This window comes from Drosophila mojavensis, unplaced genomic scaffold, assembly GCF_018153725.1.
Source record: "Drosophila mojavensis isolate 15081-1352.22 unplaced genomic scaffold, ASM1815372v1 contig_151, whole genome shotgun sequence".
In the NCBI taxonomy this organism is placed as follows: Eukaryota; Metazoa; Arthropoda; class Insecta; order Diptera; family Drosophilidae; genus Drosophila; species Drosophila mojavensis.
Genome location: NW_025318684.1, coordinates 427,335 through 442,274, shown reverse-complemented (window position 1 = coordinate 442,274; position 14,940 = coordinate 427,335). Strand labels below are relative to the sequence as shown.

Sequence of the window (14,940 nt, the reverse complement as noted above, 5' to 3'; positions counted from 1 at the left end):
TTTTTTTTGCCAGTCCGGCTACCTATGCCACAATTCACAGCCAAATGTGGTCAGTGATACTATTGAAACTATGCAATGGAAAGCTTAAAAATTAGATATTAACAGAGCTTAAATATAGTTATTATAAAATTATAATAAATCTTAAGATTAAAGTATTAGTACAGAAAAGGAAAATTACAAATATTGCAAGAAATAGTGAACAGAACAAAAAATAAGAAATAACAAGTAAGAAAGCTATAGTCGAGACTTCTCGACTACGAGATCCCCTGAACCCTTGGAGCAATAGCTATTTCAATAATTTTTCGCGTCTTTCACCTTACACAAGAAACACGCACACACATATACGCACGCACGCACACACAGGCATACATACACACACACACGCATACACACACACATACACACACACAAACGCATACACACACACATACACACACACATACACATACACAAACACACACATATACACAAGCAAATACACACACAAGCACCCACGCATAAACACGCATGGGCGGCAGTGTGCGCTTACTATGAGAACTTAATTGTTTAATAACTTTTTTTGTGGACATACGATCCTCATTTTTCAGATTATGATTACAACATGGATATGCATGTATTTGCCAAAGCACAAGTCTCTAGTATTTGAAATACGTTTTTTACAAAAGTGAGGGTGAGGGGGTGGATATAGGGGTGGGGGGTAAATTTTAACAAAAACCGAAATTGCATAAATTGCATATAAGCATACATAACAAATTTGGAGACTAGCAATAAAGGTGTAGGAGATATAATTTTATAACTGGTTTTCGATAAGCGTTTTTATCGATAAAAAAGATCGGAATGAGTTATCGATTTTTAATGATAAACTTGACATCCGCATTGACATTTAAAAAAATTGAAGTCTTATATCTTCTGAAATCGACGCGTTCATACATACGAACAGACGGACGGACAGACAGACGGACAGGGCCAAATCGACTCAGCTCGTCGCCCTGATCAAGAATATATATACTTTATGGTGTCTGCCACGCCTCCTTCTGCCTGTTACATACATTTCAACAAAACCATTATACCTTGATTTCCCATTGAAAATGGGTTCAGGGTATAAACAGAAATGAGTAAAAGAAGAGACAAAAAGTAATATAGGATAGGATTGAGAAGTCACTACACATCGAAATGTATACCAGTGTTTATGCCTGGGCATTGCGATTGATTTCCCTAAGCTAAGCTAATAGAAAAGATTTTATTTTAGCAAGAGAGCTCTAAGGAAAATACGTGATAATAGAACGTAGAACATGGAACATGGAACATGAAACGCACTATGCCAAGAATATTCCGTAGTTAGCTCTGAGTTAATTGGTTTTGTGCTATTCGTATGTTATAAGTGGAGCAAATTATTGTTTTGTTACTATTTGGGTGTGGACCTGCGCCGTATATTTATAAATTCATATCTTAAATTTTTCGCCTTGAGGCTAACTTATTACGTCGGTTTTTAGAAAATGCATGTCTATAAAAAGGCACTGCAGGCGCTCATATATCCAATATCTTCGACGACTCCACATAATTTTGTACTTTGGACGGCTACCTCGCCGACTTACTGCTATGAGTGCGAGGGATTGCTGTGGGGCATCGCAAGGCAGGGAGTGCGGTGCACAGAGTGCGGAGTCAAATGCCATGAGAAGTGTAAGGACTTATTGAATGCCGACTGTCTACAACGTAAGTCGAAATTTGTATTTCACATTATGTATGTCCATTTTTGCATTATCGATGTGTACTGGTATATAAAGTTAACGTTTGTATTTGTAGGTGCCGCTGAGAAGAGCTCCAAGCATGGTGCCGAGGATAAGGCCAATTCGATAATTACAGCAATGAAGGATCGGATGAAGCAACGCGAGCGGGAAAAACCGGAAATATTTGAGTTGATCAGGTAACGCTTTGAAATAGACCTCATTTGTGGCTGGTGCGGATATTCATATTTATCTATATGTGATGATTAAGAAAACTGAAGTTCTCTGCTAATAAATTTTATTGTATGGCTACTGATGATCCAATAATTGGAAAATGCCTTCATTCATATACGTAGCTTGTGATCGATGAAGTCGATTTATTTCTTTCATTTTCGATTAAAAAAAAAAATATTTCGTGCTAAAAATATTTATTATATAAGATTATATAAATTAAAAGCTCTTGAGTCTCAAACAATAGTGTGTGATGCTAAGCAACCCGAGGTTTCTTCAACTATCAACTGTTTCCTAATAGTGGTCTAATTCTAATTTGATTTCTGTCATAACAAATGCTCGAAAAATCATCATATACACAGAAAAATATAAAATATATATACAGTGTCTCAAATATAAGGAACATATAATATAAAAATATAAAAAGCTTTATGACATGACATGATATGCCCCTCATGCACTCTACTACATACATCCATCCATCCATATAACCTATTTAGAGCCGTGTTCAGCATTGAGGAGAAGAGCCATACCGGCCATATGAAGGCTGTAAAGCAGAGCGTCCTCGATGGAACCAGTAAATGGTCGGCAAAGATCGCAATCACAGGTTTGACATCAATGTGAAAATGTGATTTAACTAAAACATGTTTTTTGCCTTACTAATTATGTATATGAATGTATGTATTTTCGATATGCATTATGTTATATGTATTATATTTATATATATATATATATATATATATATATATATATATATATATATATATATATATATATATATATATATATATATATATATATATATATATATATGGTATGTGAGCATGTATGTAAGTACGAATGCTTGGAAGGTTTTTCAAATACACATATACATAAGAAAAGATAAAAATATTGCATACGCTACAGATGGATAAATTTACTTAAATGTCAATTCGCTTGGTATCTTTGTGTGCGTGAGTGTAAAGTATGCTAGTTACTCTATAATACTCTGTAAAAGATAATATCTGACACGGGCAATCTGGCTCTGACGACTCCCCTGTATAAGAGATCATTTGAATTACTAATACTAACTGCTTGTTGAACGAATAATTGCGTCTAATTGAAATTAAGAATTTCACATAAATATGTACTATATTTACAATAACCTGATTATGGGTGGCGCACCAGCCCAACTAACCAAACAAAAAAAAAAAAAAAGTATATATATATATATATATATATATATATATATATATATATAAATATATAACGATACATTAAAATTTAGTGTTAAGTAATTGAATGGTTGGAGTTTCTTGTCATACGTATATCTGCAAAAATCAATTTCAACTCAAACTTCAAATTGTAATTCCAATTTAAGGATGACATTCGGTGTGGATCCAGATACACACATAGATTCATTAGAACAGGCTGAGCACGCAACTGTTGAGGGAACATCTAAATGGTCATGCAAACTAACAATTACAGGTACACGGGCAATATCAATATGGTATTTGCGACTATGTCTTACGATTTATAAACATATAAACATATATAAACATATATATATATATATATACATATATATATATATATATATATATATATATGTGATCACTATTTACAGTGTTGAATTATTCATAAATTGAACTAAAAATGATTCGTATATGAAATAAATAACAAAAAAATTAAACAGTAAATAATGATAATTATAAATATTTATTAAAATTTCATATAATGAAACCATAATATCGAAACTTGCACAGTTTAAACACAGATCAAGGCAGTTTTCTGTTCACCTCATTTGGAGCATACTCTAGTTACACTAAACTTTTGATTTTACAATATACATACATATATTTTATGTCCTATTCGTTTTATATTTTCTAATGGTTCGGCAACGAGGTGCTAAAATTAATGAACAATAATTAATCTGTTGGTAAAGAGTAGTGTGGAGTCGAGTGCCATCGATTTGATTATTTTAATACCTTTCTTTTAGAGGCTTCATAATCCATTACCGATCCACTTTTATGACACATATGTGGGCATTTCTCCAGAAAGGTCAACTACAGCCAAAAAATTCAAAGTCAATGAAAGCATGTTCTACTAACATATTTTTTTTAAAACTGATCTATTAAATAATTCATGAATTTGAAATTCTTTGTAATAAATTGTCACTTAAGGCTTCGCTAATATCTGAGGTTGACCTGTACACTTATAAAGAATTTATTAGTTGAATAATTTCTTTTGTAGACGGACTATCATAATGAAACATTCAGAGCATGATTATATAGCTAAAAGCACAAGTCTCTAGTACTTGAAATACGTTTTTTACAAATTGGGGGCGAAGGGGGCGAGGTATCCAAAATATGTAAATTACAAAATCTTTGTATCCATTAACTTTATATACAACGCGAATTTGAAGTCTCCAGGTCTAAAAGTGTTCAAAACAAAGTCGATTTTTCGATTATTCTCGATAAAAAAGTTATCGGATGAGTTATCAAAAAAATAAGATTAACTTGTACTGCCTATGGTATACACGAGCATGCATGCCAAATTTCAGCTCTCTAGCTCTTGAAATTTTTTTTCCTAGGTTCGTGTATATCACGCGCATATCGAGTTTTTCTATATATGTCGATAACTACTCCCGATATTTTATTATCGATCAAACACCTTATCGAAAGATAGTTATTTAATTATATCTCTTACACCTTTAGAGCTAGAGCTTGCAAGTTTTAAATGTAGACTTATGAAAGTTTCATTAAGATGTACGTCTAGAAATTAAATTATTCAACAAATAAATTCTTATAATGTTGCCCACACTGCAGCGCATTCAGAGCGCGTTCTAATACGTGCGTGTGTATGTATGTGTGCCGAAAAGAAGTGCAGAGTGATTTGAATATCAGATTAGAGGGTTCAGGGTATCTCCTAGTCGAGCAGAGTCTCGACTAGAGTCTTCTTACTTGTTTTTATTTAAAATACGTACGAATGTCACATTCGACACCAGAGAATTGCCAATATATTAAATATTTACCTCGGCCACAATGAACATAGCAGAAAATAAATAATTTTTGTGGCTAGATATAATCTTCTCTACCTTTTCCTTAATATTCACACAATACATACTGCATAAATTCTAAGATTACAATTGCCAAGTTTTCACCATGGAGCATGAGTTACTAAACGGTTATTTCTATTCGTACACATCCATAACAAAGTACTGAATATTTGGCGAAATTTTTGAAAGTTTAGGTTCGAGCTTTGATTCAATCATCGAAATTATTCGCTGTGTCTCAAAATAGCTTTTTTTAATAATATTATGTCAAATTAAATCAATTCATTCAAAGATAAATCCAACTTCCAAAAAACTCGATTTATCATTGGCAGAAATAAAATTATTCTTGTCCTTCTGCAAACATTTGATAAGTTTTTCTTTCTCTCTCCCTCTCCTACTATTAAATTTGTTCTATGTTTGTGTTGAGCTGTCTGTAGAATATGTAATAAGATACGATTACTCATTTATACATCATATATTTTGAGAGAAAAAACGAAAACAAACCAAGAAAACCAACACACAATAAGTTTGTTCATTACGCCCACGAAGCAAAAATTATATTTGAATTTCTGCGTATGCGCCTTGCTGCGCATTTTGAGCCTTCGCCTGTCGGTCCGTATGATCATCATTATTTACCCTATATATATAATTCGTTTTCATACAAACACACAGTCCACATTCCACACTCCATACTTATAACTCTAACCAAGAAAGATGAGAAATTAACAATCTGCATTATGGATAAACACTTCCCATTGATACGCAAATGGTTTTATGCATTCCTTTCAGATGTTTCTTTCATAGTTACGATTTATATATATCAATTCAAAATAGTTACCAAGTGTGAGCTCGCTTTACCTAAAAGTGTGAAATACATATATTCCATATCTAAATTATTTCAGATCTCTAATAATAAAAATAAACAGTTATTTTATTAACGTACATTTATAAATGTTGCATAATCATCTAGAGTCCACTGAACATACGCGAGCTCTCTCTTGTGAGCTACGAAGCAGACTTTAAATGAAAGGGCTTAAGGTATCCCAATATCCAATGCGACATCGATTCGTTCTTCTGTAGAGCTCCCACTTGTTGAAGACTATAAACGATTTAAATTGAAAATGCAAGCTGTGTAAATGATTTTGCATATCCAATAAATTTAAATATTAAACAAAAATTAAATAAAAAAAAAAAAACATGAGTAAAGGTTTGCATGCCCAGTCAGTCCAATATTTGTTATGTGTGTCGCTCAATGGATCAATACAAAGCGACTGATCTTTATTTTATGTATGGATCTGTGGAGAATAAATGTTGAGTTCTACTCTATATCAGCATCCTGTCATTCTTAATTATATTCATGTTTATATATCTGATTTCCACTAATGATAAAATGTTTCTACCCCCCCCCTCCCACGAAGCCTTTCTTTCACTCTATCATTCTATCTCAAACCTCCTCTCTCTTCGCAGTTCCTAGCATTCAAAAATGTATTGTTTCTGTGACATTTTGCGCCAGATATGCTTTAATCTAAAGATTATTGTCAAACCAGCCACCGTACACCTTCTATGTGTACATTTTCAATTGTCAATTGAATACGTAGCTAAAAATAATGGGCATAAAAATATAAGAGTCTTAATTCTCCAGAAGATATAAGCTTTGCCCTATGGTTTACTAAACTTTGGAACTCCACTCATCAATCCATCTAATATTATGTAAATAGCCTTCATAAAAAAAAAAAAAAAAAAAAAATATATATATATATATATATATATATATATATATGTATATATATATATACAGTGGTTCACAGCTTATTTCAACCAGCACCTCAAAAAAAGTTTGTTGGTCTGTAAAATCTAAACTATTGGGGATATATAAAAACGCGCGGGTTGTTAGTGTGATGCGCAATCGTATAAGTGTGTGAATATTTATATATACTCTATACTATATTTTGCACGATTAAAATACTTTTTCGAAATTTAGTTGACTTAGGAACGTCTTCTTTTTGCAGAGTTGCGGTAATCCGTCTTCTATTGTTATACATATACATACATATATATATATATATATATATGTATATTTTTTAGATTATTATTTCTTTTTTTGTAAATTTATTACCTTCTATTCTGCGTGTGAGTGTGTGTGTGTGTCTGTTTGTTTTTTAATTGTTTTATGTCCACTTTTAATGTTGATGCATAATGTATTTTGTAAAAACTTAACAACTTCTTCACGATATTTGTGCCGTTGCAATTTGTAGATTAGATTGTGATAAAAGTGCAATTCGGTCAGAATCTGTTGGCCTAAATGCCTAACTAAACTGCCCAAACATTTTTATTGCGAGCTGTTTTCTTAAGAATTAACAAAAAATGATTTACTAAAAAAATACCTACTTCCGTTTTTTTCTCTTCTTCTTTCTTCCTTGATTAACAAAACTGAACAAACCATAAATAAAAAAAAAAAAACAATTTAAAATTGGAAAAATAAATAAATTAACCAACAAATCAAATCAAATCTCTCTAAATGGCTATATTCGTTTCAAACCTCGATAACATACGTTAACACACTTTCACAAAATTGCACAAAATGCAACATACAACATTGCACCCTCAACATAATCTACGTTAAAAACAAAATAAACTACAACCCCCATCCGAATAATACTTAACAATGCTTGAACTTTTGTGGTGGCTCTTCTGGTTCTGAAACGAATAAATGCCAATATATATATATATATATATATATATATATATATATATATATATATATATATATATATATATATATATATATATATATATATATATATATATACAACTACAAAATATATCCAACAACTTATCCGATCTCAACTGTACAGTGATTTGTGCTCAAGGCCTGATAGCGAAGGATAAAAGCGGTACCAGTGATCCATATGTGACGGTGCAGGTTAGCAAGGTGAAAAAGCGAACACGCACAATGCCGCAGGAGCTAAACCCTGTGTGGAACGAGAAGTTTCACTTGTGAGTATCTTTCAATGTATTTTCCGCTTTCTTTGTGTTTTCTATCTTTGTATATAAATGTATGTATGTATACATGTGTAATTCGTATATATACGTACTCCCACAATTGCCATTTGAATGTACATACTACCCACACGAATAGTACTTATATAACACATGCACTCTCTCTCTCTCTCTAATCCTTAATAATTTTCTCTATGTGTATGTGAATCTAATGTATGTATAATTTTACTATTTTTCATTCTCGGTCTCTCTCTGTCTCTGTCTCTGTCTCTCTCTCTCTCTGTCTCTCTCTCTGTCTCTCTCTCTCTCTCTCACTCTCTTTTTAACCCATCGACTTCTTGCCGGTTCCATCTGTGTATGCGTGTGTGTGTGAGTGCGAGTTTGAGTTTAATATGTAAAACCTGAATGAACATAGTTCCCTACACTTGAGCTTTGAGTGTGTTGTTCGTGCTTGTGATTGCCAAATATATGTACTATACATGTACACATAGGGACACGCGTTCTACATAAACTTATGTTGCTTGTCTTTGCTGTTGGCCCTTCCTCACACTATTTCAGCACTCCTCTTGCCCTTGCCCTAGCTCTTTTCCATCGTTCATACATACAAGAATGTATAACAATGCACACATACATACATACATACTCAGTCGGTTACATAGAGGCGACAAGCTGTGGTCAGCTTTAACTTCTAAAAATGGAATAATCTTGACTTTGGTCCGTTGGATCAATTCAAGAATCTTGGTATCTTCCGAATCTTCCGAACTTAGACTTCTGAAATTTTAAAGCGCTTTCAAAAGTAATTAATTTCATCAAAGCTCTACAGCTTATTCTTCTATTATTTCATTCCTGAAACAACTTTTTTATAGCTGTCCGATTATGGTCTAGTATAACATGCCTAATTCATATTCCAATGTGTCCAATTATTTCTATAATAAAGTATATTCAGTGTCACTACTTGTCTTTAGATATTTTATGCATGGTATCCTGTTGGATTCTATGGAACTTTTAAGTATGTATATATAATCGGTCGGCCTTTAGTTCAGTTTAGCCTCGATGGAGTAGCTCCTAATAAATGTCTCAACTGCCATATCTGGTAATTGGTTGGTGCATTGGTGAAATCATTTATTGATTAAGTCAAATGGAATTCAAAGTTAAGTGCCCACGTACATAGTATAACACATGTATGCAATGTATACACTGTGGCTGTCTAATATTTTAATATATCAGCTTAATGAATTTTACCGAATGAACTTGTAAGTATAATATCAAAATGAGAAATTTAGAAATAAACAATCCTGATGATTTTTCATTAGTTATCTAATGTAATGCATATTGAAGTTAACACGTAATTACTTTATCTTCGTTATACCTACTCGAATGGCATATGTACTTTATGCTTTTCTTATATTTATCGACTTGCTTCCTAATATACATATTAGACACATTTCTAATTTATGCGGCGACTATTCACAGTATCCATCAGTTGACCTGGCCAGACAAATATACATCCATTTATACTATATAATACATTTGATGATCATCAAGTCGTTTCTCTGCTTGTTCTTACTTAAATCTGTATACGTCTATGTGTCAAATATTGGAACACATACACATATATGAGAAAAATGTAGTTAATTATTAAATATCTCTCTTAAACGTAATAAGTTTTATTACTTTTTTTTTTTACTGTACACTATTTTAAGAAATATATATTATATATATATACGAGTATATATAAATATATATACAATATATACTTAGGGCACTCACAATGCACGTGACGCATGTATAGATTTATCTGTAATTTACCTTTTAGATGCACACTTTCAAACAAGTACTTAAATATTTTTATATAAATTTAAAAATTTATTAAAAATAAAATCATTGATGGGATATGCAGCGAATGTCACAACTCTTCAGATCGTATAAAAGTGCGAGTTTGGGATGAGGATAATGATCTTAAGTCGAAATTGCGGCAAAAGTTGACGCGGGAATCCGATGATTTTCTGGGCCAGACAATCATAGAGGTTCGAACTCTCTCTGGTGAAATGGATGTGTGGTACAACCTAGAGAAGCGCACCGACAAGTCTGCCGTATCGGGTGCTATACGACTCCATATCTCGGTTGAAATAAAGGGTGAGGAGAAGGTAGCACCTTATCATGTCCAATACACCTGTTTGCATGAAAATCTCTTTCACTACCTGTGTGAGGAAAACAGCGGCATGGTAAGCGATACATCTTTAACTCCAATTACGATGCTTATTACAAATATATTTAATAATATATAATATAGGTAAAGCTACCCACCCAAAAAGGCGATGATGCATGGAAGCTCTATTTTGATGAAATTCCCGAAGAAATTGTTGACGAGTTTTCAATGCGTTATGGTATCGAAAATATATATCAAGCAATGACTCATTTTCACTGCCTTTCCGCTAAGTATCTCTGCCCGGGAGTTCCAGCCGTCATGAGCACTCTATTGGCGAATATTAATGCATATTACGCCCACACGACCGCTTCTTCTGCGGTTTCAGCCAGTGATCGTTTTGCAGCGAGCAACTTTGGAGTACGCATTTATATAAAAAAATTATTTGAAATAATATGTTCATTCAACATTATTCTTATTTTCAGAAGGAAAAGTTCGTAAAACTGCTTGATCAGCTGCATAATTCGTTAAGGATTGATCTATCGATGTACAGAAATAACTTTCCTGCTTCGAGTCAAGAAAAACTAATGGATCTTAAGTCAACAGTTGATCTCTTGACTAGCATTACATTTTTCCGCATGAAGGTAATTTTACGTCAAAAGCATATAGGTATGCAAAAATGCTCAGTTATTAAATTACATTTCATTTAAATCAACATGACGATGGAATAGGTGCAAGAGCTGTCGAGTCCTCCAAGAGCAAGTACAGTTGTGAAGGATTGCGTGAAAGCTTGTCTTAGATCCACCTATCAATTCCTCTTTGAGAACTGTTACGAGCTCTACAATAGGGAGTTTCAGGTAAATAACATATATAAATATATGAATATGTTTACATATCTATGAGCGTATATCGTATATCTATGTGCGGAGGACTTCATAAAGGTATTAGTTTTTTTTATATAATTCTGATCTCGACTCCTATTCGGGGCTCACTATGCGATTGATAATTTCGTCATTTCATTGTCAGGTGGATCCAAACGAAGCGAAACGTGATACTGATGACCATGGCCCAAAACTAGATAGCGTTGACTTCTGGCATAAGCTGATTGCATTGATTGTATCTGTTATCGATGAAGACAAAAATAGTTATGGGGCAGTGCTCAATCAATTTCCCCAGGAATTGAACATTGGACAGGTACATCGTCTCATCCATAACATTCCAAGAACTACGTAGATATTTTATAATATTAATCTTATTTTTGAATTGACTCTAGCTATCGGCAGCTACTATGTGGGGCCTTTTCGCCGTGGACATGAAGTACGCGCTTGAAGAGCATGAGCAGCATCGGCTTTGCAAGTCATCTGCTTACATGAACTTGCACTTTCGTGTCAAATGGCTATATAGTAACTATGTAAAGGAGGTGCCACCCTATAAAGGAGCTGTGCCGGAGTATCCAGCTTGGTTTGAGCCGTTTGTCATGCAATGGTTAAATGAAAATGACGATGTCTCGTTAGAATACCTTCATGGTGCATTTAATAGGGATAAAAAGGACGGTGTAAGTCAGATAAATATAAAACATACAACTATGATTTATTTAAATGCTATATAAAGACATAATTATCTTATTCTATAATTAAACAAGAAAGTATTTTATCGTAAGAATAAACATTTAAATTTGGCCAAAAATGGCAAAAAAAAAAGTAAGAAAACTCTAATCGGGAGTGCTCGACTAGATCCTACGCTGAACCAAACTAAGAAAACACAAATTTCGATATATTCAAAGTAAACAAGCAAGAAAACTCTAGTCGAGACTGCTCGACTAGGAGATACCCTGAACCCTCTAATCAGATATTCTAATCACTTTGCACTTCTTTTCGGCACACATGCATACAAACGAAAGTATTAGAACGCGATCTGCTAACTGCGCAGTAAGCAGCGACTGCGCTTGGGCTGCGCTTCAGTGTGGGCAACATTATAAGAATTTATTTGTTAAATAATTTAATTTCTAGACATACAATCTCAATGAAACTTTAAGAACATAAAAAGCACAAGTCTCTAGTACTTGAAATACGCCTTTTACAAAGATGAGGGTGAGGGGGTGGATATAATGGTGGGGGTAAATTACAACAAAAATCGAAATTATATAAAATACATATAAGTCTACATTTAAAATTTGGAAGCTCTAAGTCTAAAGGTGTAGGAGATATAATTAAATAATTAGCTTTCGATAAGGTTTTTGATCGATAATAAAATATCGGAAGTAGTTATCGATATATAGAGAAAACTTGATATGCGCGTGATATACACGGACCTAGAAAAACAAATTTCAAGTCTCTAGCTCTTATATCTTCTGAGATCGACGCGTTCAGACATACGGACGGACGGACGGACGGACGGACGGACGGACGGACAGACAGACGGACAGGACCAACTTGACTTAGCTCGTCGCCCTGATCAAGAATATATATACTTTGTGGGGTCTGCCACGCCTCCTTCTGCCTGTTACATACTTTTCACAAAACCATTATCGATTTGGCCCTGTCCGTCTGTCTGTCTGTCCGTCCGTCCGTCTGTCCGTCTGTCCGTATGTTTGAACGCGTCGATTTCCGAAGATATAAGAACTAGAGACTTGAATTTTTTTTTTAAATGACCGTATATACAGCGCGGACGTCGAGTTTGCTTTTAAAATTCGATAAATCATCCCGTTATGTTTTTATCGAGTAAAAACATTCAAGTTCAAATCAGATGCCACTATAGGTAATTGTGAATGATTTTTCTTTTTTTGAAATTTCTCAAATATTCAATATAATATGTAGATCATATGCTGAAAGTTTCATTAAATTCCGTTCAGTCAAAAATTAATAAACAATAATCAAATATTTGGCCAATTAACAAACGCACGTGCAGCAGTTACAACAGCATCGTATGCGTGTGCACACATACCAGTGTTGCCAATTTTTGTTGAGCAAAAAAAGCTGTTTTTAGTGGGAAGATACTTTAAAAAAAGCCGAAATTTTGTGAAAAAAATCGGAAAAAAAACTGATTTGTTTTTTATTTGATTTGATTGATATTTAAATATATTTTTAACAACTTATAATCATGGCATCATTTCTTCAACCACCGCAAGCTGTATCTGTGAAGTTTTATAATATATATGTTTTACCAGATGCTTGAAATTGAGTTAAGCATCACAGTATTGATCTGACGAAAAATGTTATCAAAGAAAACAATGTAGAAGTGGCCAAGTTCCTAAATTTCTTATATCCTATCAAACCCTTAGAACACGCTTCTCAACTCAAAACTCTGTAGCGTCTTGAGTAGTTTCCTACTGAATGGGTGGATGTTCTTATATTGGGGTTCAATACTAACAATGTTCTCCAAAAATATATATGCATGAAAAGGAATCAACATTTTTCACTATTTGAAAATTTGTCGGCAACCTTAAACACATAAATTCTTGTACTACACGCTATCAAAAGAGTTGCATACATTTTTTAATCTTTTCGTTTCATTTACATAGAATCAAAAAGTTCGATATTGTTGTTCACAATAGGTTGTTCTGAATTAAATATAAATCATATCCTAGTTTAGTTAGTTCCATATTATTACCGCTTGGTTCGTTCATTGAAAATTGAATTACTGAACTATTTGGCTTTAATTTAACTACAATGAAGAAAACTTCATTCTTCATACGAATTATCCATACAAAATACGAAAATTTCTTCAATAAATAAAAAAGCGGAAATAAAGCAAATTATTCTTTAAAAAATCCAGAATTCCCGCTGCCCGCTGTTTTGGAATTTTTCCCGCGATCGGCTTTTCAAAAAAGCCAGATTTTACGGGAAAAAAGCTGATTTGGCAACACTGACACATACATTCAAACTTCTAGAAACATTCGTTGAATCACATCAGCTGTTAGTTTCGTTTAGTTTTGGTAGATGGCGCAGCAGCAGTGAATCTGTTTGGTGGCCTAGTGTGTTAGCTGCATGACGCTCGATCGAGAATTCGCGGTTCGAATCCCGATCGGTGTAGCTGATGTTAATTTTTTTTAATTGTTTCAAAATATTTGTTTATTTTCATAAATTAATTTTCTATTTAATTTATATTTTTAAATACACCGAAATTTAAATTTTAACCATACTTAATGTGCGTTTTTAATAGTTTGCTTATTCTAGCAGATTCTTAGAATCACATCAGCAGTTAGTTTCGTTTAGTTTTGGTAGATGGCGCTGCAGCAGTGAATCTATTTGAGTTTTGCCAGCGCCACTCGCAGAAGTGAGGTGGCGTAGTGTGTTAGCTGCATGACGCTTGATCGAGAAGTCGCGGTTCGAATCCCGATCGGTGCAACTGATGCTAACTTTTTTAATTGTTTCAAAATATTTTTATATTTTATTAAATGAGTTTGGTATTTTATTTATATTTTTAAATACATCGAAATTGAAATTTCAGACATACTAAATGGGAATTTTTATTTGTTGGGTTCAGGGTAGTATCTAGTCGAGCACTCTCGACTAGAGTTTTTTTACTTGTTTTTTTTATATATATTTTATTTGCAATCTGTCTTGTACAAAACAATAAGCAAATCTTTAAACTATAACTATAAATAACCGGATGGTTTTAACTCCAACGAGATCAATCCATATATTTACATGTTTACATATTTATAGCTAATCTACTAGTTTAACTCTCTACTAGTCTATTCTCTATTTGGCAAATCTAATACGTGGAATCTTTTTAAGCGCCGTTCGCTGTTATTTGTGTTGTCGAGGAGTCCAGAAGCTAGAGCATTGCAGTGGTCATGTAGC

At 33.3% G+C, this 14,940-nt stretch overlaps 1 protein-coding gene across 11 annotated transcripts in view; it reads left to right on the top strand.

Annotated features, from left to right (window-relative positions):
• The window catches only part of LOC6585783 (protein unc-13 homolog B), a 57,442-nt gene that overhangs the window by 24,995 nt on the left and 17,507 nt on the right, over positions 1–14,940 (top strand). For 7 of the 11 annotated variants that reach the window (XM_032732977.2, XM_032732976.2, XM_032732978.2 and 4 more), the window contains 10 exons: positions 1,494–1,713; positions 1,804–1,924; positions 2,456–2,562; positions 7,845–7,986; positions 9,890–10,214; positions 10,283–10,555; positions 10,621–10,779; positions 10,867–10,992; positions 11,162–11,329; positions 11,409–11,690. In XM_032732977.2, coding sequence (XP_032588868.2) covers positions 1,494–1,713; positions 1,804–1,924; positions 2,456–2,562; positions 7,845–7,986; positions 9,890–10,214; positions 10,283–10,555; positions 10,621–10,779; positions 10,867–10,992; positions 11,162–11,329; positions 11,409–11,690 — 1,923 coding nt within the window. Of the gene's footprint in view, positions 1–1,493; positions 1,714–1,803; positions 1,925–2,455; positions 2,563–3,315; positions 3,423–7,844; positions 7,987–9,889; positions 10,215–10,282; positions 10,556–10,620; positions 10,780–10,866; positions 10,993–11,161; positions 11,330–11,408; positions 11,691–14,940 lie in introns of those variants that run through there. The other 4 variants (XM_044007109.1, XM_044007106.1, XM_044007110.1 and 1 more) reach the window with 3 other exon arrangements.